Source organism: Cornus florida, unplaced genomic scaffold (assembly GCF_030987335.1).
Source record: "Cornus florida cultivar Cherokee Brave unplaced genomic scaffold, ASM3098733v1 CherokeeBrave_3.0.0_Hap2_Chr10, whole genome shotgun sequence".
Lineage (NCBI taxonomy): Eukaryota > Viridiplantae > Streptophyta > Magnoliopsida > Cornales > Cornaceae > Cornus > Cornus florida.
The window spans coordinates 46,488,408-46,515,767 of NW_026775580.1; the positions used below are offsets into that span (position 1 = coordinate 46,488,408).

The 27,360-nt window shown below is 32.7% G+C and overlaps 1 protein-coding gene across 1 annotated transcript; it reads right to left on the reverse strand.

Moving 5' to 3' along the window:
- Nucleotides 1-1,944: 1,944 nt before the first annotated feature.
- LOC132276361 (uncharacterized) lies at nt 1,945-12,680 on the reverse strand. Its single transcript, XM_059777753.1, has 12 exons — nt 11,871-12,680; nt 11,615-11,789; nt 10,185-10,268; nt 9,036-9,277; nt 7,367-7,598; nt 7,055-7,219; nt 6,450-6,581; nt 6,044-6,157; nt 5,145-5,192; nt 3,962-4,040; nt 3,024-3,080; nt 1,945-2,440 (listed from the first exon to the last, which is right to left on the reverse strand). The coding sequence occupies exons 1-12, from the start codon at nt 12,053-12,055 to the stop codon at nt 2,382-2,384; spliced, it is 1,572 nt and encodes a 523-aa protein (XP_059633736.1). The 5' UTR covers nt 12,056-12,680; the 3' UTR covers nt 1,945-2,381.
- Between the last annotated feature and the right edge of the window lie 14,680 nt (nt 12,681-27,360).

Below are 27,360 nucleotides of genomic sequence, written 5' to 3' on the forward strand. Positions count from 1 at the left end.
TGTGAATCACAATACAACTTCAATAAGGCCTTGACAGCTGCTTCAATAATGAATTGGTAAGTCAAAACCAAAGGTGACCAAAGTTCTGTCCAAAAACCAACTTCAACTGTCTTGATTCATCAAAATAAACTTGTTATCATGTGGATCAAACATTGTATAGCAAGATATAATCAATCTATATATGAATCACAAGACTAAACCAGAAAACAACTCAAATCCCAGGTCTGAGATACAAAAATCATTTGCAGCAAAGTAAACCCCAAGAACAAGTGCTCTGCAAATGTAAATAGATAAAGTCTACTTGTATCAACCTTAACTTAGCACCACAGCAACCTTAGGCCTAAAATGAACCTTCAAACCAGCCCTTGCATCAGCAAAACTTAACACCAATGGAATTCATTATGGGCACAGCTACAATGATCAATTCAGTGACATTTTCTATGAAGGTTTCAAGCTTAGATCATTGACAAGGACCTTAGAAATGTTGGTTTATATGAAGCTCTCGAGATATGTTCAGTGCACGTTACAATTAGGGTTTTCAAGAGGTTTATTTCTGCAGAAATGCTATAACAGCATATATATATACTCAAGCTCATTATACAAGTACTACTACAAAAATGATATATACCTGGCACCTATAACCTATCATTGGCCAGAGAATATTTTGACTTGCCAATTCAGTTATTTTGTCCTTTAGGTTAACAGAAATTACAGCTCACACATTCAAGGCTATATTAACATTCTTATCCAAGACTTCGTGATTAAGAAATGCAATGTAGTATGTACACTCTTACTCTAGGACAACAACAACGTGTCACACGCATGAGCTTCAAGTAGAAAGATCAAAATACCCTTGAAACAACAATTTGTCATTCTCAACATATAGATGTTGTTAAGACTGTATAATTCACAATGCAGCTCAATTCACAGTTGTTCAATGCAATGCAACTAGCTGAACAAATGTATAAGTATATAATATAACTGTGAAATGACCATAGTACCCCTGTAGCCAATTTTCATATGTTGAATCTCAATTAAAATAGAGAACTGGCTATGACAAGCTGAATAACTGCAATGTACTATCTTAAATCATTGTGAAATTGTACCACGAGATAGCAAAAGACCATAGTACCCCTGAGAGATGATATAAGTCATATTGCACAGCAATGGTCATGATATAAGCCCTTGGCAACTTGAAACACCTAGTTTTGACATTAAAGAACACAAATAGGTACTAGGACCAACATATACATATATTTATATATTGAGAAAAATAAATAAATAAAAAAACGAGAAAAACAATCTAAATAAGAGTAGTGATAAAAACTGATATCAAAAAAAAAAAAAATGGAAGCCATAAGTTACAAGTGAAAAAAAAAAGGAAAGTAGAAACATTTTTTTAAAATTAAATTTTCTTCAACAACGATCTCAAATTTTCAAAAATTCAATTTTAATTTTTATTATTTTGATTCTACCTTGAGAAAGATATGCTTTGTTATCCACGGGTCCAGTCCTCTCCTTCTAAAGTGAAAGGTAGAGAGGGTTGGGAGTTAATTGCGAGGACAAATGAAACACAATTATCAAAAACAAAATGCAGAAGGTTTTTAGTAAAATTTAACTAACAATTAAATATCAAGAATTGAATGACAAGTGGCCATAGATATAGATAGATTTGCATATTAGAGGCTAGGATGGAAGGTGCAAGTGACAAGAATTGAATGACGTGAAAATGCACCATATCAGTATATCCTTCCATTTATTGCAAGTGACAAGAATTGAATGACAAGTGACCATCCTAGACTTTGTACATTCCTATCCATCCATGTCAACTGTAATATGAGCTTAGTCCCAACAATCAGCGAGAAATTTAAACTTACAAGAGGAATATTTTAGCCGACAAATATTCATAAAAACTTATAAATGTAACAAAAATGATACACAGTATTTGGTTTTCAAAGGCAAAATTTGATGAAGTAGATATCAATTTCAAGTTGATACATCTTTTAACATCTGATGTTTAGAGACCCAAACATCATGGGTGCCCCAAAATAAGATAAGTGCTTGGTGAACATCTCTCCTTAAATGGATTGTATACTTCTAAAAAACAAAAAAGACTACTCAAAATGAACTCAACATACTTCTGGCTGTACATTATTTCCCTCATTATATATTTTAACATGGAAGAGAGGGAGAGAGAGAGAGAGAGAGAGAGAGAGAGAGAAAATAGTGCTCCAAAACTATATCGACTCAGACGTTGATCTTTTATTCTTGCATCGACTGTGACCAAGTTCAATCCTTTATGATAGCTACTTTTGACGATCACACCAGCAAAGAAAATAGATATACTAATTCCGATAGTCCCAACAGAAAAAGGTTGAAACTCAAGTTTCCAGCTTTTCGTCATCCTCTGTTATAACAGATTCTTGCAGGTCTAATCGGCCTGCAGCAGGAAGGAAAACCAATAGAATATCAAGCGCATGCTTCTCAAACTAATAATCAGGATATATGTGTGAGTGACATAGCCTGTAATCAGAAACTGCATCTGGGACCCAAGTGAAGGCCTCCCCGGATGGCATGCCCTATTTGAGACTTACCAAGGCAGGGCTAGTCCAAAAATCTTGGAATTTTGGTATTGAGAGAGAGAAGAAATAATGAACCAGAACGGATCATTCCAACTCAATCACATATATTGATATTAAGATGTTTCGATAACATTTTAAGCCAGAAGTCTGTCAATCAAATTGGAGATATCTATACAATTATACCAAGCCAGCCAACCCTTTTGTGCTTTTTTATCCAATAATGCAACAAAAAATATGTGGATTCATACGGACTGATGTGAAAATAAATTTTGATAATTTTGACTTAATCTGTTGTCGAAAACAACTTCACTGAATCGGTTTTAAACCGTATTATTCCTGAATAACACTACTTTTGGTCAACAAGACTTTTCTCCGAACGTCTAAAGCAATAGCACATAAATACATAAATAAACAAGTTGTGTTTGTAAAAGATTACCATACCTAACAAAGATATTAAAGATGGGGCCCTTGAAGATCCATTTGATTTCATGTCTGTACCTGCATAGCAACCAATAATGCCTTCATTATGTATAGCAGATCCAAAAGTATATGGTAAGAAGTAAGATTATCATATTTCACAACAATGACTTATGTAAGTTTGAAAAAGAAGTCAACTTAATATTTGGAAAGTGCAAGCACAATGTCTGCATTAAGGACACAATACTTGGTTCAGCTGTTTAGAACCCCTTATGGAGACGATTAGCTTCCTCGAAAGGAAGCATGTTATCAATTCATCAAAGATGTCATGGAACCTATACTTGAATCGTCATTATAACCAATGATATTACCTGGCAATTTTTTGGGATGGCTACACAAGTCCTAGCCATTTATACTGCAGGTGGCACCTGAAGCAGTATCTTTTAACGATTTCCCACATTCTCCATCCACATACCATAATGCTTCAATTCCCCAGAAAAACCTCCTGTTGGAGTGCATCCTCAATGCGATATTTGTGGCCTTACAAAAGCTATCGCAACTGACTCCAATTTATTTCCAAGCTCCTTAGATTTCATCACTGGAGATTCTAGTATCCTAGTCATGTAGAAATTGTTCCACCCCCCCCCCCGCGCGGGCCGCGCTTTGAAATTCTAATATTGTACTGCACGCCTAGGACTTCTACTTTCTCCTTTTCCTTTTTAATTCTTTAAGCCTCTGCGAAATTTAGTTTCTTACAAGGGTTTCATGTTAATCTAGATCGTCATTTTTACTTTTAAAGTAAAAAATGGGATTAAATTCAATTGGTTGTAGTTGTAAGAATAAGATATAAAAACAAGGTGTTGCATAAGGAAGTTGTACTTGTAAAAATAAGATATGAAAACAAGATGTTGCAGAAGGAATTAGTATCAATAGAAGTACTCTAAATGCAACCCATTACACACCTGAAGTTCCAACTGATTTTAGGATGTCAGACTTCTTGTAAGTGTATCCCATGAAATTGGTGTCTTTTGATGTTAACATCTGCCACGTCAGACACAGAAACAAATTTTAGACTGTATCATAATATCTTCTTTTTTAAAATAAAAAAAAAACAGCATGCAGAAGAATATAACAAATACATTGAGCTCAAGAAGTTGATGTACGAAGAAAATTTTATGTGAGGAAGTTTCATACGTGATTTTGAAATAGTTTCTGGGACGACATGCACACAATCTCAACTCAAGTCAGCTCAACAAAGCCTCAGAAAAACTCACTTAAAATGAGCTCCCCGTTTCATCACCATAAATTTCTATCTGGACAAAATAGTTTTGTTTGAGACTATATATTTCCCTATAACTTCACACTTCCACTAATGTAATCTTTATCTTCATTGCATGTGGCTAAATCAGTTTTCTTTCGTCATATGGAGGAAAACATATACAAAATTTTAGTGGTGAATACAACCACCTTTATGTTTTCTCTTCTCTCTCTTCTTTCTAAAAAAGGTTTACATCGAGTTCAAATACCTAAAAGGTCATTACCTAGTGCCATTTCTTCCTACAAAGGGTGTGGGAAGGGTAAATTATACGCATACCTCACTTTTGCTATCTCCCGACACAAATTCTGGAACTCATATTCAACCTCACAATATGAGGAAGCTTTGGTCATAGATGTTCAAATATTTGGACAAAAGCTCACTATTTAGCAAAATAACCGTCCTAAGAGGAACAAAAACAAACTACGTAACAGAAGCAAACAAATTATTCACCATTCTTAGAATTTCTATAGATTTCCCAATCATTCAAACCATCATAATTAATAGCATAAAATATAGGGAACATATAGGGAACCCTTTAGCTAGATCAATCCAACTATGGTGCTAATTGCACTTATATAGTTCTGTTCAAAATGATAATAGATTAGAAGTTTGGAACTAAGCCGACAAAACTCAAGAAAGTAAGATAATTATGCACATTGCATTACACGATCAACTCAAATTGAGTTAAAAATTTGACATACAAGATCTATCAAAATATTTCAAGTAGATGAGCAATTCTGAACAACCATTTTTTCACATACTTATATCTAGTTTTAGCCGTAAAATGTCCAAATTGATTGAAGTAATCAAGAACCTGAAGCCATTACCTTTCGCCAAGGACTCACTCTTGCTATCACGGATGGTGGACCTTCCACCTATTAAAGAGCAAAGTTAGCACTACTAAGAAACGTTTACTGTAAGATAAGACGGAAAATTAGGTAGATACCTAATTCAATTGATTTTGTAGAAATAAAAATTTACAATGTAAACATGTAAATCTCAGATTGACTTTCATATCACATTTCACTAACAGCAATCAATATTTAGTAATAAGACAAGTTTCTCTAACTTATATTCAAACTTTTTAGGTGAAATTTTCTTTTTCAACTTGTAATTTATGTTGCATTATCAAACACATTTAATACAAAAAACACTTACAAATTCAGATCAGCTATCAGGGATATCAAATTGCACCTTACTACAAAAAGGGAGGGGTTTACAAAGAAAAAAATTATTATACATTCAGAGAGAATTTATAGGAATTTTCCATGCTGAAGTCCAAAAGTTCATATAAAATTTTGAGTTAAGATGGATTAGTGACAAGGCAACATGTTAAACACATACAATTATGGGACGTTGACACGCAGCACAATCTGGGATCTATTTAAGGGAAATGGCTGAGACCATTACATGGTACACTACTCATACTGTTATACTGGAAACAATACAAGGAAAAGGGAAAGACCTTGAAAGCCAGTGGTCTAGGCACTGAGAGAAATATGATGAATGTAGCAACATATATGTGGCACTGAACAAATCACAATGGTGAAAGAAGTTTTTATGATGCCCTAATATGGGAAACAGCACTGTAGCACACTCCAAGGTTGGGAAAATGATTTTGTAGTATTGAATGAGTTCAGTATTTAATATCATGTGCTTAATCATCCTCAACAATCTTTTTTGAAAGACAATATATATCTAATACAACTATAATAAATGTACTCACATCATCAAACTTTTCAAAATTTTGAGTATCCAAGTCTCCTGTTACGGTAGGTTTGTAGGCAGCTTCCATTTCATAAAGCATGTCCCATTGAATGCATTTAAACCATGGATGTGCCTGACGATCCATTAATGAGTAAAATCAGAACAAAAAGAAGTTAGAGAATAGAATATTTTATAGAATATGCTACTGCCATTATATGGTTGCAAGGCATCTAGCAAGTTAACAAACTGAGAGAAGGAAAACACATGTTAAATGCATACTTAGAAATGGCCTAATTAGGTGATCTCAAATGCACTTTTTTACTGATGTCTAGGATTTAGTTATCTTGAAATCAATTGGGCAAAGTAAAAGGTTCATCCGATATGTGGAGAGAGGAACAAATTCTTTTTCTACAAAAGGTCATTACCTTTATTTCTTCCACTCCTCTAGTCCCCAACCTTGTTCCAACATCACATAACAGATGACAGATCAGATCCTTAGCTTCATCTGATATTTTTGAGTCCTCTGGAAATTTCAAGCAGGTTTTCCAATTGATTATCTGATACAAAAAGCAAACATAATATATCCTGCAGAAATGAAGGATATTCATAAATAACCTAAATTAGGTGGACTTGGGTAAGTAGGGTGTGAATGCATCTCTAAAGTCTAACCATCATATTTATCTAATCCCAAAATCCAATTACACAGGAACACAACTAGATATTCAAATTGTTTGATGATGTTTTAAGGTGTCATTGTGCTTTTATATAACATATATAGTTCAGCAGGTTTACTTCACCCCTTTCTCAAGCTAACATGCAAAAGAGGATCATAATAACCCAATTTCATATACATCTACTTAGTACATCTAAATTTCCAAACATATTTGTTGCCACGTATCTAACAGACTATATGCAGGACACATCTGTTCTATGCAGGATAAATCTGTTCTGTTTCACATGATTCTCATTTTCTCCATTTCTAAAACAGTAAAAAAGTCATCACAACTGCTAAACGACGAGTGTTCAATACCTTACGGCATGTGATCCTTGGGTCATCAGAACAGAAAGGAGGATAGCCAATGAGCATTTCATACATAATTGCCCCAAGTGACCACCAGTCACACTCCATTCCATATCCTTTTTTAAGCAACACTTCAGGTGCCATATAATCAAGAGTTCCAACAGTAGAAAATGCCTGCGGAACATAGAATTACAACAATCACTTGCAATAGGAACTGGAAGAACCCCATGATAAGAAAATGGAACCTAAAAGAAAACTCAGAGATATAATTGCATATTATAATTAAATAAAAAGCAGATTTAAGGAAAGAAAATATAATACCAATGCACGCCGATTACGTTTCCAATTTTGAAATTGTTCCTTCGGCATCAACCAAGAAGCTCTATCACCACTACAATGCCCTTCTTCATCATGATTGGACTCAAGGGTTGTAAATTCATCATCTTCCAATAATAATGTTGAATACCTATTTTCCAAGGGCTTACACAAGCCAAAATCTGAGAGCTTTAAATGGCCGTTTTTGTCCAGTATCAGATTATCAGGTTTTATGTCCCTACAGACAGATAAACTGCAGAGTAAGCTTCTCATTCCATTTGTTCATATGTACATGCCAACATATGTATATGCATACATACATGCACCAAAATTCAGCTGAAACTTGCTTCAGATATACAATTGATGTTTCATCAATGAAGCAGCAATTTTTTTTTATATATCTCATGATCTCCGACTCTATTGCAGATGAGTAAAGAAATGGCGAAATGGTTCCCGAAAACTTCAAATTCAAGTGGGAGAATGGGACAAATAAACAACAGGTGAAAGAACAACATAACAAAAACAATAATCACGACAGTAGAAATCGATTTTACACTGGAAAACATGCAAACATTACTACATCATCATTCACCATCCTGATAGTCACCAGGTGGAAGGAAAAGAAAAGGTAAGGATATGTATGCATGTTTCCGACCCTTGATTATGCTTTTAGTATGCACCTTCAAAATGGTTGAAAGATATGTACTTCTTATTAAAAACAAATAATCACGTTCTAAAAAGCATTGTTTTTAATTGACAATAACAATTGAACCCATAACCCTACATTGTTTTGGATTGATGATAATAATTGAACCCATAGTCTGACCTCTTCCTATTAATGCCATACTAGCAGTTAATCACTTTACTACAAAGGCTTTGGTACATTCTAGGATACATTTTTTGTCTTTGATTCTTCTATAGAGCAAAATAAAAGAACTTGGAGCAACAGATGTCTATTGTAATTTTCATTTTAAGGTTATGTGGTCCTGTGGATAATATTTGCTCTTGTATGAATATCATCAGGAGGTACAGGAACAAACTAGTTGTCTAATTGCTAGTTCTCCTAAGCAATTTGCCTCATCAGACATGAGCCAGGCTGGGATAAGTATAGCACAACTTATAACACAGCTTTGGCCACAAAAGAAAATCTATGAAGTAAATTTAAGATTTGACATCTGGGCTTGGGACAAACCCTACCCAACGCAACAATGCCACACAATGTTGTTATGTGAACAATTCCTAAAATGTTGGTCCTTTAAAATTTGGCATGCCTAGCTGATAGGTTAAGTTCAAGCTTAGTTTTGAACCAGGCTGCCTAGCAAATAGGTTGACAAAAAATTGCCACCACTATTCAAAATTGTAGTTTCAAAGAATAAGAAATATTGACACACCCACCAAATATCCTCTCATGGGAAAAGTGGGGGAGGGGGGGATATATAGAAGATAATTGATGTGAAACATATAACAATATATTGTCCGCAAAACTGTTTTGGTTGCCTCATCCAAAGCAGCTACTTTGACATCTTCTATTCAAAATCAAGGAAAGAACCAAAAAAGTGTTTGCAGTAATGCTCATAGTTATGCATGTATACAGAATACATGTATACAGAATACACCTATGACAAGCATATAAAACCTGCAAAGCATCAAATTGTATTGTTCATTGGTGAGATACCTATGCACATAGTTGTGCTGGTGAATTGAATGAATAGCTAGAATACTTTCTGCTACATAAAATCGTGCAACATCTTCAGAAAGAACCTCCTCTCTCATCAGTAAGGTCATAATGTCGCCACCGGGTAAATACTCCATGATAAGGTATAAGAAATCAGAATCTTGAAAAGAATAGAAGAGTTTCACGATGCACCGACTAGCAACCTCAACTAGCAAATTCCTCTCAGACCGAACATGCTCAACCTAAATGAAGTCAAACAATTAAAACAAATTATGACACAAAATAAAATACAATGTGACTTCTTAACTAAGACCATTATGACTAGATTGTCAGTGCCAATAAATATTATGTAACGGTTTGAGAGGGTTATTTCACACTTCAAAGAAATCTTTTTCTTTTCTAACGAGGTAAAGAATGAAGAATAATGAGGATTTACATATTTAAAATTACTTCATCCATCATAAGAGAATGTAATGATAACTCCTTCCTCATTAAAAACAGTCAACAAGTTCAACTAACAGATGGTAAAAGGTTGCACGATAACACATCCATTCAAAATTTTTGAACAATATATCTAATTTCACGTCATTGTTTTGTTTCGATTACCACAAATTGATAACTTACAGTGAATTGTAACAGAAAAGCACAAATCACAAATATCATTAAAATAGTTCAAATGAAATAAATTGTGCAGGTTACTGAACAAGCATGTTCAACTATCCTAGAGTAGAGTAACCAAGGGCCTTGTGGCCTAGTGGTATCTTCTCTACCTCTCAAAGTGGATGATGAGGGTTCAAGTCCCCAAAGGGACAAAATGGGTGTGCACTCTAGAATAGTTTTTGTTTTCATTCTTGACATTGAAAACAAAAACTATCCCAGAGAACAGTTACATTGAAATGCTATGAGCATGCTAACATCTTTAAAATTGAACTGCTCATTATGGTACCAACACTTTCTGCTTGATAGATAAAAATAATTCACTAAAATTATGCTAATTAATACATTTATTTAAAATAATCAGTAGAAGGCACAGAGATAAACAAATACATCTAGACTGGGAACACATTAACCAGATTGTAATGAGTTTTATTCCCAAAAAAATAAGAGAAATAAATTTAATGGAGTTTCAGTTTTTTGGGTTGTTGTTACCTGTCCACGGCTAAGCATCTCTGATTTCCTCAATTTCTTCATCGCATATATCTCTCCTGTACTTTTGGCACGGCATAGCCTAACCTGCATTAATAAATCAGATCATAAATGAAATCAAGCTACAAAAGATGTAATAATGCACAATCACAAACTTGTGAAGGAAAATGCATGTGAATCAAACATAATAATTACAAGCAGGCATATCAGGCACTATTGCCACAACAGCAGGAAAGTATATACCAGTTTCTCAATATTGTTAACTTTACAAGTTAAAATCAGTTTCTTCAGTGTTCTATCAAGGTGAGTCACCTATGTACAAAGGTGAAAAATAGTATAAAAATAAAAAATGATTGACAATGAATGACGTAATTCATCGCCATAATTCTTATCATTTGTTTATCTTTATACGTATGCTCTTTACAAATTGTAACATTCTATTCGTTAATAAAGTCTAAAGATTTGAATGAAAAATCCATCCTCTCTTCCTCTACATATATATATATATATATATATATACAATAAATTGCATCGTGCATCTTCACCTGATCATCGAGAGAAAGTTTTACAAGAACGGCTAGTCACATTAAACTCTTAACAATAACTCAACTATGCTTCAATAAAATATAGCATTAGCTTTCTCCTCCAATAATCACCTGTACACAGGAAATAACTGGGTAGTTTTCCAACAATCTGATATTGAACTTTGTGTCACAAAGAGGAGAGAGGCAATTTCATATAAATGTATAAACCTTATAAATGGGCTAGATTATCAAAATTCATAAAGAGCAATAAATAATACATTTGAAGGAAAACAAAAAATAAATTACACCACCCATTATCAACCTTCCTACCATTTTTGTAACTTCGTTTCTGGGTGACTCAACCCCAAAAGCATTGAAAAAAAGATCAATGACTTCTAAAACAACAAATTTTCATACCGACCAAACCTCCCAGAAGAAAAATGAAAATTGTATTATCAAATTATTAGTTGGTAGTTACATGGAAACATATGAAAGTGAATGAGACATTGTTTAAGCTACATCAATGAGCTTTAAATGTCAACATGTAAAATTTGCACCAAATTGAAATTGAGTTGCCTAATAAATTTAGTTAAAATTTGAAGAAAATAAGAGAATGGAAACATCATATGTAAAAATATAAACATAAACCAGAAAATTGTGTAAGATGCTCTAAGTCATAAATGGCCATGAACATCAAACAATAAATAAAATAATAATAATAAATTTTAAAAAAAATTCAATAAGCATAAATAGAATTGACTAATAAAATACTTCGTATTACAAAAGTTAATTGAAAAATAAAAAAATAAATAAATAAATAAATTCAATCTCACTCTAAAAATGTTCCCCAAAAGAGAAAATCCAATTCTATATATAAATACCAAGCAAGATATAGCATGTAAGTAATACCTCACCAAATGCACCTTTGCCAATCACAGTCAAAGGCTCAAAGTCATCAATCCCCACTTTGTGCCTCTGCAATCTCATGTACTCCGTCTCTCTGCGCGCCAAATCCCTCATCATCTCCTCTTGTTCCTCACTTGAGACCTGTGCTTCTTGTGCCTGCCTTTGCAACGCTCGACGCCTAAAACCAAAACACAATCAATACACACTTACACATATATACATATATATATATATAGATATAGAGAGAGAAAAAAGAAACCTTTCTTTGCGGTCTTGCAAGCCTTGGAGATAGTTCTTGTAATGATTCTCAATGAACTGCTTGGCCGCCGCGGCTTTCTGTCTGGTGACCGGCGACGAAACAGAGACGTCGGGGTCCAAATTGAAGCAGCGGTCGGGCTTGGTATTGAGAGTCCCCAGCTTCACGGTGCCATCACCGCCGTCCATTTCTAGATTTGGGTATCCAACAAACCCTAATTCAGATCGAGAACTAGGGTTTTAGATACACAGAGTAGATTAAATAGTACTACTACTAGTCGAAGAAGACGAAGATGACATGTGATTGTTTGATTGATGAGTTTTGTTTGAGAGAGATCTCTGAAGGGGTTATATTGAATTGGGAATTACGAGGCAAATTGAAGAAGAAGCTGAGAGAATTGAGTGTTGTTATAGTCCCAATGAGAGATCTAAATGACAATGACTATGAACTGTCATCTACAGAGAGCAAAGCTAGGCTGTATATTGACGATCTGTACTTTTTGTGGGTATAAATAAAATGAAATATATTTTGAGATTCGTTGTCGGGATTTGGCTGAGAGATGGAGTGATACCAACGCCATCGTTTTCATCGCATCAACTGGAACCAGCTTAGAGATGTTTAGAGAGAGAGAGGTGTTTAGAGAGAGAGAGAGAGAGAGGGTTTGGATGACTGTGTCGGCGGAAATCTAACAGTGTTTGAAGTTTCTGAAGAAAAAAATAGGAAAAATAGTTGATTTCACTCTTTTGGGGAATTTTTTTACAGTAACTATTCGAACTAAAAAATATTATCTTCAAAGGACAACGGTTACATGATGATGAGAGAGATTGTGAGGAAATTGATGAATTTTACAACTTTAATTGATGAATTTGATTACTTAAGTTTGGTGAAGTTCTCACCATTGCATGGTGGGCCGAAGCAAAAATGGTGCCTTTTACTCAAGTTGCACCACGTGTACATTTAAATTTGAAAAATTATTACTCCTTCGATCTCGTAGTAATTTTTTTTAGAACATTTCATTAATGTATTATTATCTTTTTAAATTATTAATTTATTCTTTTTAAATTTAAAAAAATTATTATTAATTTGGTAGATTTTTGAAAAACTTAAAGATTAATAATGTAAATATAGTACGGAGTCTTTTCTGGACCATTTGTCCTAGCGTGAGTCAATCACCATTTATTCAATTTTATGTTTATTTGTATGTTCAAAAATCATGTAATAATTCCTGTGTAGAGATTTGTGTCCGATCACAACTCTCATTTAGAGAGAAGACCATCACTACCTTTCAGTAGGGTATGATACTTGACACCATTCCAATACAATACAAAATAAGTTTAGACTTAAGTTTGGGTTAGTCGTGTAATATTAATCTAAACATTAATTAAATGTGTTCGCATTTAACCCATTTATATAATTCAATCAGACATGTTTAATTAAACGTGTTCAGTTTGTATTAGATATGCACCGTTCAAATAAACGTATAGTATCAGTATTTGTGTTAATTTGATCCTTAATAATATAAAATTTTAATTAAACGTATATTATTCTGTGGTGTAAAATTTATTTATGTTAAAAAAATAAAATTAATTAAATAATAGTTATATCGTATTTATTTCAACTTATATAATAAAATACCGGTATCCCCGGACAATAATTATGCACTTGGATTAATGCTCAGCGATAAAATGTGATTTGTCTTGAAAGAAAGAATTATCTTTAAAATTAAAAACACTTCATTGAATAGGGGGTGTCGGCTGAAACACATGTAACCCAAAGTGGGGAATCGGGTAGGAGTGAGTGCAATAAAAACAAAGTGTGAATGGCATTATTACCCATATATGCTCTCCTCCTCCATTAACGGACTCTATCATGCTCGTCCATGCATTTCACGAGTCATGTACAGTCACATTTAATTACCTCAGCAGGTGCTATTATTGCTTACGAGGTTAGGTTCGAGGAATAAGGTTGCCTTCCCGAGTTGGGATCCTCTGCAGGTGACAAATCTCAACTTATATATATATATATATATATGAATTCATCACACTCACACATGTAAAAGCTGGGATTCATCGAATGCAGTATAACGTGTAATGCAAGCATTCACACGCATAATAGTTTAGATCCATCGAATGGAATACAACACGTATGTAGAGGATCTCTATTGTTTTTTAATTCCCTGAAATGAAAAAATTATTAAATAGTTTAAATTCATTTGACACATGACGGACTAGCTAAATCCAAACCGTTGTTGAGATTTTTTTTGTAATAGATTAATATACTCTTGTGAAGCCATTTTCTCAATCAAAGAGTCTGAATTGAATTGATCCACTAAGTACCTATGCCTTGAAATGGAAATGGAAATGCAACAATATGATATCGTTAACTCTGTACTAAGGGCTGCAGTTTAATTGTTCTAATCTTTTTGCTTTTCATGATGGAATGATGACACTTCAAATCTTTCGTAAAGATAAAATGGGTAAGTAAATTTATTGCCAGGGTTTAAAAAAAAAAAAATCATTAAATTGAGAATGCGATTTTTATTTTTATATTTTTGATTTAATAGTATTGCATTTTCCATTTATTCTTATAGCATAGTATTGCAATCTGAATTTAATTATAATGGATAAGATTTGAATTCAAGAGGAGAGGCACATCTCGTTGATCCATTTGCAGTTCCTTAAATGGTTGGCCAAGTCAAAAACCCATCTAGACTGCATCTGTGTATAGTTACAAAAATAATTAAATATATATATATATATAATGTGAATATAAATAAATAACAATGATGATAATAACGATAGCAACAACTAATAATAATAATGAAAGAAAAGTTTGAACCGCTCCTTAAGTTTGAAATTCATACACCGGAGAAGTTTACAATGTTATTGAAAAATGAAAATCTATCCTTAGGATGTTGAGCAGAATAAATTCTTTAGAAATTGTACAGGAAAATAAATGGTAATGGGAGGGATGTGTCATTCTCTTTTCTTTACAAGTTTTATCCGTAAATGAGCGCAAGAGAGGGAGAAGGAAAATGAACTAGTATAAAAGTTATAAATTACAACATTATCCTCAATGAATTACACTAGTTTAAATTTATGTATGTTATGATAAAAATAATTTAAAATTTAATGTTTTCTTCTCTTATAATGAACAATTGCTTTTTCTTTTCTCTTCTATTCAATCGAATAAAAAAATAAAAATATACAATACATCTTTTCTTTTCTTCCTTGTATCTAATTTTTTTCTTTTCGATAGTTAACATATATATATATATATACACACTTGAAAATAAAATATAAAATGAACATCAAATCCCACATGAACATCAAATCCCACCTAAACTCAGCTCCTCAAAATATGCTTTTTGCCGTGAACCTTGGAGTTCAAGTCCTTTTGACCATGCCATGAACATGATGACTATATGGACTTTGAAATTGTTTTCCACTTTTATGGTCTATTATTCTTTTCAATGGTTGAACATGGACTGGGCAATCAATTGACTCATCTTCACATTAGACCACCTAACCCAACTAGTCTTTTCTTTCTTCCTATCTTTCAAGGTCACCTAACTCAACAAGTCCGTTTACAGCTGGATGGGCTGGTTGATGTAATGGCTGATTCAATTTAATTTTTGCTTCTTACACACACACAGACGTCACACATAGATGTGAAATTTTTTTATATAATGCTACCCTAAAATTTTTAATTTCTAAAATTATCTTAATTTTTTCTTCTTTTTTTTTTATTTTTTACTCTTCAAATTCCTTTATTTTCCTTTACAAAATAAAAGTTAAATTTCATTTCTTCAATTAAAAACTATATTTTTTTCTTTCAAAGTTCTCGCAATTTTTTTTTGTTTTTAATTTCTTTCAAAGTTCTCCCATTATTCTTTTTTTTTTTTCTATTCTTAAAATTCCTCTTTTTGCACTTATTTATGATGTATGTAGTATGTAACTTTCCTTTTCTTTTCTTATTCTTTTTATTTCTTTTCATATTATCTAAATTTATTACGGTAATTTATAAAGTCAATGAGTTTACTTTCATGGGTCGCTTTCAAAATACAAAGACCTAAGACCTATAATTGTATTCAACGAAAATATTACCGAATAATATTTTAGTTTTTATATTGATCAAATATTTATCTTTATTATGTTACTCATTGATCAGCTTATTATTTTGCAATGATACTTTCTTTTTCTTTTCTTATTTGGCCCCTGATTTGAACAATTTATATTTGTGATATTATTTGATTTTTTATTTTATTTATTTATTTTTATTATTTTATATTGAGCCCCCTAAATTAAAATTCTAGCCCCGCCCTTGCATGCACCACGTGTTAGTACAGGAACCTAAACCTTAAACATTTTACTTTGAAAGATGAAAAAAATGCATAACATTATATTACAACCTTTTATTTTTTTATACATTAAACAATTGTTTTCTGCTATTACTTTTAAATTATAATATTCGGATAACATTAGAGGTTTTTTTTATTTATTTTGATGGAAAACAAAAACAATACTGTTCAGTTGTGTTTGGTTTGAAACTGTCAAAATTGCTTTTAAGAACATTTTTCAGAGAATCAGAACAAAAAACAATTTTTACTTTTTTCAATTTAAAAAATCACTTGGTTAGGAAAATTACAGAATAGTTTTTAGATAACAAAAACTCAAAAAACTGTTTGGTTATCTAAAAATAGTTTTCTGAACTTAGAAAGGAAAAAAAAAAAAAAAATTGTTGTTGTGTCTCACATTCACACCATTTAATCTTTGTATGCTATGTATGCTATGTGCATACATATATTTTAAATCTTGTGTGACTATATCATTACTATTATATATATATATATATATATATATATATATATATATATATCATCAAATGACAAATGAGTTTTGGTTGTATCTATTAAAATTAATTTTTTGGAACTATGAAAAAAAAAAATTACACCCAATGTATTTATCATCAAATTATTTATTTATTTATTTATTTTAAATATTAATTAAATATTAGTGTAATATTTTTTCCTTTGCCAAGACACTTATACACCTAACGTAAATTTTAATAAGTGTCAAAATAAGAAGAGCTTTTTTATAAAGAATGGGGAGTTTGAGTGCATATTCTAACCATGCTATTACAATATTACACCATAGTCCCCTTGTACAAATACTAATTACTATTTTTTTTTTTTTTTTTCTTTTCATTTACTAACGCTAAATATTACTAACATTTAACTAACTATTAAAATGTTAGTTAAATGTTAGTGTAATATTTTTTTCCTTTGCCAAGACATTCGTACACCTAATGTATATTTTAAAAAGTGTCAAAATAAGAAGAGCTTTTTGATAAAGAATGGGGAATTTGAGTGTATATTCTAACCATACTATTACAATATTACACCATAGTCCACGTGGACAAATACTAATTATTTGGGCTGCAATTTGGATAGGCCCAACCCGAGCCCAGCTCAAATTTGTCTGGGGTTGGGCAATGTTTTTTTTAATTTCGATCTGGGTCTGGGCTAGATAGTTTGAGCCCGAATTCAATTCAGTTCAAACTTGAGTTGATATGCGATGAAGCCCGAAGCTTAACCTGAACCCGAAAATATTATATATATTTGTAATTACACTTAATCACAATCACAAGAGCATGGTAGTCGCATTGGTAGTTTGTTTGGGATTTATCCTGAAAATTTATTGGAAACATTGACTTTAAATCTATTTAAGAGGAAGATGAAAATCTGTTGGTAAATATATGCTTCAAATGACATTTAAGATATAACTAACCTTATGCTAATACGTCATGAGATAATTAATAATATGTTAAAAATAATTAATTAAATATACAACTCGATATTTAAATAAACATTCAAATTAAAGCCATAAAATAATAATAGTAAATAAAGAACCTAGATCGAGGCTAGTATTGGATACTCTGTCCTTAAGACAATTTACGCCCCGCATAGTGCTGACGGACTCAATGGCGCTTGTCTCCCATGATACAATGGTCTACATCCACTAGTAGCAACACTTCAAACTCATGGATACGGCGAACCTCCTCTATGTAATACTTTCTTTGACTAAAAAATGAATCTCTCCTACATAAAAAATGAATTAGGTTCGATCTGAACCATTTGGCTCGGATCAATCGCAATATGGGTCATTACTATAGATGTTTGGTCTAATTGTTCGAACCATTTGACCATATGGCTTGAACCCACACCCACTTGGGTTGGGTTCATGTTGAGAGAGGGAAAGAGAGAATGAAAAAAATAATGAATTAAAATGATAGCCGCCTAGGTATTTATAGACAAACTGATGTCTTTTGGTTATTGGGTGTGTCTGTTCATTTACAGACATTTTCATCCATTGCACCTTTCCATTATCAGTTTAACTACATAACCTCTAGTTATACAAGACGTCTGTTCAGTCTATAACTACCACACCTCTTGGTTTATACCGTTATACTGATGTATAAAAATTCTTTATACATCAATGGATGTGAATGATATATAGGGCTCTGCATACAACAACATACCACCCTTTCACACCAGGATATTCACGTTGCCACATATGACATTCACATCGTTGCATAGACATGTCTTCAGAGAAGACGTGATATGGTGGTGGTTGTATTTTCAACAGACAATACGTTAAAGGATGCCTTTCAAGTATTCTAATCAGACAAATTTCATTCCCAAATTCTAACAATCCCCCACATGAATGAAAATTGGCTGCTTGAATGTAAAAGATGATTATACAATCACTAAAGAGAGTATAGTCGAAAAGTTACTGCATCAGGATAGGTAGCTTTTGGCCTTGAACCTTCCCTAGTGTATTGCTATTAGATTTACACTAACCAATGAACGTGATGTCTTGAACTGTTCAGCCATTTGTGTAAACCAAGACAATAACAAACACACAGTACCCTTCCTCACAGAGTTAGTTCTCATTGTTGTGTTCGTTTTAGCCTTGAACAACTCCTGGTATTCATGAGTGCTCTAGAAAACTTAGCCTTTATAATTCTCATAGAAGCGGCCCCATTTCAAACTCATATAGGTGACTTCTTATTAAGAGAATCATACCATACCCCCACTTGAATTTTCAAGGTATAAGAGTCATTAAAAGTGTAGCTTATCCTAATCCTCGTTGTAGGTAACTGTCTCATCATAAAAATGGATAGAAGATTTAGATCTTCCAAGTGCTTCTAGTGTGTCACTCAGAATTTTTGTTGTCCTTTTGAACCTAGATTTTGAGATCTCTAGTCAGCTAGGTTGGGTTTCCATTAAGATGACTCGTTAACTTTTGGCTTAAATCCCATTCCCCTCGATGATCTGTACAATTGCTCTCTAGTAGAACCCTCTTCTTTAAAAGTGGCCACATGGCTGTATAGAGAAATATTATACTCTGCAGAAATTTTTCTAGTTGAGAGCAACTGTATACTATATGCCCAAAAATTGCTTTAGCAATATCATTTTTTTTAGTGGCACATATGTATACTTACTTGAAATGTCATTTAAGTAAAGTCAATTGACTTTTCTATTTGATTTGTTCAAAGTTTCTAACTTTGAATTATATTAAGAATATACAACTATACCTTGCGATCTATGTAATATCTGACTTAGGGTGGGTGTATCTCAACTACCCTATTTATTGCTTTTAAATTATCATATCCTAGATTGAAAGTGTGCAATTAATCACAGTTATTAAGATACCTTGCAATCTCAACCAGTGATATAATTTGACTAATATTTATATTTGAGATTTACATATACAAAAATTAGTTAGGCTTTTGTTATTATAACTAGTATTATCTCAATCTCACTCTATTGAGAATATATTATGTTATCAGATGTTAAATTTTTCATATCAAATATACTAATTAGTATATCATTAATTTTTTAAAACATACAATGACTTATGCATCACATTTACGTCATTGTCTCAGTACTAGCTTTAATCCACTCAAGGACTTATAAGCTTGTACACTTGATTCTTTAACTGGAACAAATAACGCAGCTCTTCAGTTAGAAAAAAAACCCCTCTAGTTGTTCCGTAATATTTTCCTTGTAGGAAACAACATGCACTATTATTATAATACTATAAATGATTTTTAGTTCTATTCTAAAACTCTTAAGACTCGGAGCCCCCAACATTTATAAGTATTTCTTTTAAGATGAGGTGACTCGTAACAAATATCATCTATGGATAATATCTCCCCACAACTTTGAGATAATCTTGAAATGTATCTCTGATGTATTTATTATGATTTTCCAACTTTTGAAATACCATATATTAAATACTTTACCTCATCTGCCTTTTTAAGGTTGCATATTTGCTTCTCAATAAGTATGTATAATAGTCTCTAGTGTATATGTACTCACTTTATCACTTTATCTCTAGCCTATTCTTGTAATAATTCACAGACATTACCGTGAATCAATGCTAAAGATATTAAGATTGGGCTCTAATTAATATTTGCTTTTACATTTCTCATATTTATAACTTCAGTTATTTATATTTAGGTTCATGTTAAGTCAGTCATATTAACATGTCACAACCTTTCATGTGTCACACATCACATAACTCAATCATTTAAGTAAATAACTCATTTATTATTTAAACTTTGGATACAATCACTATAGAGTGAGCACTCACTTCTTAGCTATCATTACTAGTTAAAAGTGAGTTATTAGCTATCATTAATAGCTTAGATTAAGCACATTCTTCTCATTAATCACTACTAGTTTATATTGTACACCTACTTCTTAGCTTGAAGTTATGTTAGCTCGACTATTAGTGCTAGTAGCTCTTAGCTTTAATACACACTTATCTAAGTAATCTACCTTGGTAGTAAAGGAATTTGTTTTGCAAAATATTTTCTGAAAACTACAACTTTACAAGTAGTATTCTTCCCACCTACTAGAGCAGATATGACGTATAACTAAAATGACTACTCATCATTCTCTTGTTTTTTTTACCAAGTTGAAAGCTAGAACTAGCTAACAAATTTTCATCTTCCTCTTAGGTTCTGTGCACCTCATTAATCATTTTAGCTTATAACTAAGCTAACTAGTTTGCAGCTTAGTACTAGTAATATTTTAACTTTTAGCTAAATTGAACATTATATCTAACTAGCTTGATTTATCTTGTATCAGTGTACTAGCTTAATGTATTCATAATATTTTTCATTAAACTCTTTAGAGTTATTGGAAAATTTTCTCTTATTCAGCGCATTCACAACTTTACGTGTCTTAAACACTAGTATAGATCTTTTTCCCTTGAATATCGGAAGAATTGACATAGTTGGACTAGTCAATTTTTGTCTATTGTATTAAATACACAAACCAGTTATGAACTCATAAACAAAGTTAATAATATCACACATTAAATAAACTATATTGTAAAATTGAATTACTATGCATACTAAATAATTCAACTACATAGTTCAATATTATATCACATGATTAATTATATCACATAATTAATCTAGGAAATAATAATATTCAGGAGAAAATTTTGCTTCCTTAAAGCTTTGTGGCTCATTCTCCAATAAACATGTTAGAAAATCAGGACCAAAAGATTTAAACGTTGTTGCCTTCTTGCTACGTCTAAGATCATCCTTATTTTCATTATATAATTTATGCACAAGAAAACTATATGCATTACTGTTATTAGCATAACTTATCAAAGGTTTTATGTAAAAATCCACTCCACCACAAGGTATGATATTGTCCGCTTTAGGTCTAAGTCCGCACGATTTTGTTCTTGGATTTTATACTTTTATCCCAAAAGGCCTCATACCAATTGGAGATAACACCACCATATAAAAGCACTTCACCTTTCCTTTACCTAAGCGATGTGGGACTGTGCACCTATGACTTACTCAGTTTGGTAGCCTGTCAGTGCCTCTTGCACCTGCCCACTGCACACCCACCAACAAGGTCGCCACATTTTAGGTCGCACTTTAACTTTCATAGAAGTAGGAACTGCAACCTTAGTTAGACACCCCCACACTTTTAAGAATTTATTGAAAGGTTTTCGACCTTTCCACAATTCATATGGTGTCACATTTGTTTTCTTTTGAAATATTTTATTGAGAACATAATTTGCGGAAAACAAAACTTCCCCCAACAAATTCTGAGTTAAACCAGAACTTATCAACATAACATTCATCATTTCTTCGTGAATGATACCATATTCTAAATAAATATCAGCACATGGTGTTTTGTATTCACCACATCTATCATTTCTCAACACTTTGATCTTTTTGCCAAGTTGATTCTCAACCTCATTTTTGTAATGATTAAACATTTCTAAGGCTTTATTTTTGTTTCGAAGTAAATATCCATAACATCATCTTGTGCACTCATTGATAAAAGAAGGAAGTACCTTTTTCCACCTCTAGTTGACACAAATTTAAGATAATATAATATACTACATAATATCATATTACAAAATTAAAATAATTAAACTAATATTGAATTATAAATAATTTAATAATATACTTATATATAATGCTTCAATTTCACATAATATTGAACACATCAATATTTAACATATTATCATATAATAATGTATATAACATTATTTTATTATATCTTAATTATTAGTATAATCTCTATTTGTTTATATCTTAAATAAAAACATATAATAAAATCTACGTAAGGAATAAATTGTCTTAAGATTGTTAGTAAATGTGACGGCTCAAATTTCAAGAACCCGGTGCATCAGCGAGTAACCCGGAACCTGACCCGATATCGAGTCTGAAATGCGGAAGTAAGAAAGGAGAAGAGTTTATAGAAATAGACACTACCTCTAAGACAACAAAATGACCTTCCGAGAGATCAAGAGTCTCGAGTAGAAAACGAATGCGGAAGCAAAACAACAAAGAAGGTCATTAGAGGCAAATGCCACCTCTAGGACAAAGAAACATCCTCAAACGAGGTAACAATACACAACAGGAGTACTGTTACAGAAGCTAAGGTCATAAAGGTCAACGGTACCTTCCGGCACTAATGATACTCAAAGAAACATGAACTATGTCAAAGCATAAAAAGGAAATGACACGAGGGTCCTAAGATGCAATGACAACTGACCAAAACAAAGCTGGTATTCGGTCGTCCGAAATGCCATTTCGGTCGTCCGAAATGCCATTTCGGTCTTCCGAAATGAAACCAGGAAATCGGTTGTCCGAAATGAGAAACCGGTCAGCCGGTTGTGGTCCAAATGGTGAAGTGGCTACTGCCTGGAGTTGTAATTTAATTGCAATAAAAATTGGTTGTCTGAAATGAAGCTTCGGTCGACTAAAATGACTCGAGAAATGCAGAAAACTCTGCTACAAACCAGAAATTCAATAACCAACCCTATGGCCTCAAAAATGAAGTTCTTAAGTGTAATGCAAGATGGAATATGGCAGGATAGTACTAAAATGCACGGATAAATACTCACGACATGCATATAAAACCAAACGACATGTGAAACATACACTCAGCATAAAAAAAGGGCTCATTGGCCTCAATTACAATCCTTGAAGACAATTATGCATATTTTTCCAAATTAAACATGGATTTACATTTCCAAAAGAAAGAAGGTCAATACATTAACTACAATAAGTTTGAAATCATAAAATATGCATGATAACATGATTACATTTGAAATAAATTTGAAAAGCGAAAAGTGGACACATGTCCGCAAAGAAGCCCAAAAGTGAGTTTTCAACTCAAATCATCCGACGCAACTCCGTTCCTAAAAAATGTTTGAATAAAAGGGGTGAGCCAGCTGCTTAATAGGGAATGGATTATATAAGTAAATGCATCCTTCAGAATCCCAAAAACATGCAAAAGTGCTAGGCATCCTAAGGATGAAAGGTCATACACCATAATGCCTAGGCTTCGTGAAATAGAAAGGGGATCATAGATCCTAACTCTAATTTTCGTAGCATGATAGTCCGACTCAACTCAAGTAGGCACATAATCAAATCATGCATTTATATACCAAGTCATCTAAAGACCAATACAATGAACCATAAACCACATAAGGCACATTATCACATAACGGCTACCACAGAACTATGTCCGAAACAAAAATCACGTAAAACACATTATCACATAATGCTTACTACAGAACTATGTCCAAACAAAAAACCACGTAAAGCACATTATCACATAATGGCTACTACAGAACTATGTCCGAAACAAAAAACCACGCAAATCACATTATAACATAATGGCTACTCCAGAACTATGTCCGAAATAAAAACCACATAATCCCACAAATTATGAACTCAACACAACCCATGAACTCCACCATGATATTACTTACACATGTAACTCTATAAATGCGAAATGATGTTGTGTCAGATCAAATCCGCACCTAAAAATGAAAGCGCAGGAGTTACCGGAATCATATTCCGCACCTACAACAAATTAGTACCCCTCCGTACCCTATGGATGGCATCTATCCATCAGTTATGCAATATATATATATATATATATATATATATATATATATATATATATATATATCATGAATGCCGTGCTACGCAACTAAGGCACTCATGAACACAATGAACCCATAGCTAAAGCGGCATACACACCATAACCCACACATGATAAAAATAGTCTCAATGCATCATAATACAATAAAAATGTCTAAACTACTCAAGTAGACATTTAATCAAATACTCTAAAAGTATACAACACATACGCTCATAAATATCCACAATGATACTAAATACGCATAGATATGTTAGGCAAATATAATCAACGAAATACCCAAAATTTACCCCTTCCCATCATGCTTGACATTTTAAAATTCAATGTAAACCTAAGGCACAAATAAGAACATTCTAACACATTAACAATGCAAGGATCAAATATACACTAAGTAAACAATTAAGCCCACATTATCATATAACAAATATGCATGCTTTACAACTTTATACATCATAATTTCCTAAAAGACTTAAAGAAATTGTAATTTAAAAACATAAGCCACGCTTACCTCAAAATGCATCCAAAAAGCATTCCCTGTCGGAAAGTTAACGCCGGTTAACGCTAGTTAACTCCGGTCAATGGCGGCAAAATGAAAAATAGTTCTGTGGGAACGTTGCCGACGCCGAGGAGGTCATACTGCCCCAAAGGAGCAACCCCAGAATCTGACTTCAAATGGGTCAAAACCTCATTCGTAGTCCTAGATCCAAAACTTTTAAAAATTTGTAAAATATTCTACACACAACTAAAAATTAAGCCTTTCGAGTATGTCGTAGATAATGATGGGGGGAACATTTTGCTTCAGGAATCGAGCTCGAAAGATAATCCGATCGGCCAAAAAATGGAAAAGAAGCTTTAAGGCAAAAATAAAATAAAAATGAAATATTTTGGGAGAGAAAGAGACCCACGTCTGAAGAGAGAAAGGAAATTTAAAACATTAGAAATTTTTCTAATTTTGGTCCTATATGTAATTCTCAACTTTTAGTAATCGCAAACTTTCCCCACAACTTTGCAAATTACAAAAAGGCCCAAAAACGCCCCGAATTGTGAAAATTTCTGAAGCATGCTTAAATGGAATAAAACCGTAAATGTAAAAGCACCGATATGAAAAATAATGAACAACGAAAGAAACAGCGCCGAAAAATGAGTCCAGCGTAGAAAGATGTGCCCCGAGCAAAAACGACGTGTAGGTACAGTTTTCACACCCGAACACATAAGAAAATAAATTAAAGAAATTATGAACAATATGATAGAGACAATGGAAAATTTTGATGAGAGAGAACTATATAATTGGAATTGGATCCCCTTCTTTTCTCATTCATGCTTTACTTATAAGTTTGTACAGAGATTTATATGGAGCCGTTACTGACAGGTTTCCGAACGTGAGCGCTTATGGCTTCTGATCTTGCGCCCCTTTTCTTTTATGGTGCACGTTGATGTGTGTTTTTATTTATTAATAATAAAATACCACTCGCAATAGAACGAATCCTTGTAGGATAGGGCTATGTTGAGGGTGTCGAACCTCAAAGATTGTGATGGTTTATCGAGTCTTCAATTAATACTATTTTAATTTAAAAGAGGATTTAATTTGTTGTGTTGTGAAGCAATTCAATAACATAAATAGAAAATAAATAAAGTAAAAAAGAAAAGATCAAGGGTAGAGATGCTTAGGGATTGACTTCACCACGATCCTCCTACTACGGTCAATTGTTCAACCTTAGGATTTTAACAATTTATCTATCATATGAATTAAACTCAATAACATTCATTTAATTCAGTTTTAAATAAAGATGTTTCATTGAACTTAGCTAACTATAACCTATCAAAAGTTGGCACGAATTATCTACCTACCTACTTCTAACTAATGTTGCAGTATAACTCGTCTTCCCTAAGCATAGATTATGAAAAAGTTCATTCAAGAAAAACGTTTGAACTCCATTGCGTGATCTCCATTACTATGTCCGACAGGGCTCCGCCAGATATCGTCCAATAAGAATGGGCTGAGAATAACTTATGAGCAGTTATATCTAAGACAAGGTAATAACTAGTCAAAAACTATTAATTCATTAAAAACCAATTGAATTAAGCAATTGCCCAAAATCATGCAATCAAAATACATAATATATTAAATTTCCAAAGTACAGAACAATCAAACCATAGTATTCGGATTCGGGCTACATCAATGCTATAAGATAGGAATTAGCTACTCATGATGACGCAAGATATCATCTGTGTTGTTGTGATCTTCATCGCCATCGTTATGAATAGCTAATTCCTTTCTTAGGGCACTGATGTAACCCGATCTAAGTACTATGGTTTGATTGTTTTAACTCTGGGATATTTTTAATATATTATACTTTTGATTACATGATTATGAGCAATTGAGACAACTAAATTGAATTTCAAAGTTTTAAATAGTTTTTAAAAAATTATTATCTTGTCTTAGATATAATTGCTCTTGAACTATTCTCAACCCATTTTTATTGGACGGTTTTTGGCGGAGCCTTGCCAGACATAAGAATGGACATCATGTAATGGTGTTCCAATGTTTTTTATAAATGGATGTTTTCATAGTCTATGCCTAGGAAAGATGGATTGTTTATAAAATTAGTTAAGTAGGCAGGTGGATAGTCCATACTAACCGCAGATAGGTTATAGTTAACTGAAATTTATAAAACACCTTTCTTTAAAACCGAGTTGAACGAATATTATTGAGTTAAATTCATTTGAAATATAAATTGTTAAATCCCCAGAGTTGAACAATTAACCATAGTATGAAGGTTGTGGTAAAGTCAAAGTCCTAAGACTTTTCTCTCTCTGATCTCTTTAGTTTAAATTCAGTTTAATTTTATTTTATGTTCGTGACAACCAATCAATCAATTCAATCAGTTACCTATAAACCAAGAAATAATTTTGATTAGTTAGAAACAAAGCAAAGAATACTCATCTCCCTGTGGGATCGACACCCTCTATATAGTCCTATCCTGCAAAGATTCG

Excerpts from the sequence above, each read along its gene's own strand:
- LOC132276361 (XM_059777753.1), bottom strand. The coding sequence starts at position 12,055 with ATGGACGGCGGTGATGGCACCGTGAAGCTGGGGACTCTCAATACCAAG. Across the intron at positions 7,599-9,035 it reads CAGCACAACTATGTGCATAG|GGACATAAAACCTGATAATC; the intron begins GTATCTCACCAA and ends ATCTGTCTGTAG. Across the intron at positions 6,158-6,449 it reads GAGGAGTGGAAGAAATAAAG|GCACATCCATGGTTTAAATG; the intron begins GTAATGACCTTT and ends ATGGATCGTCAG.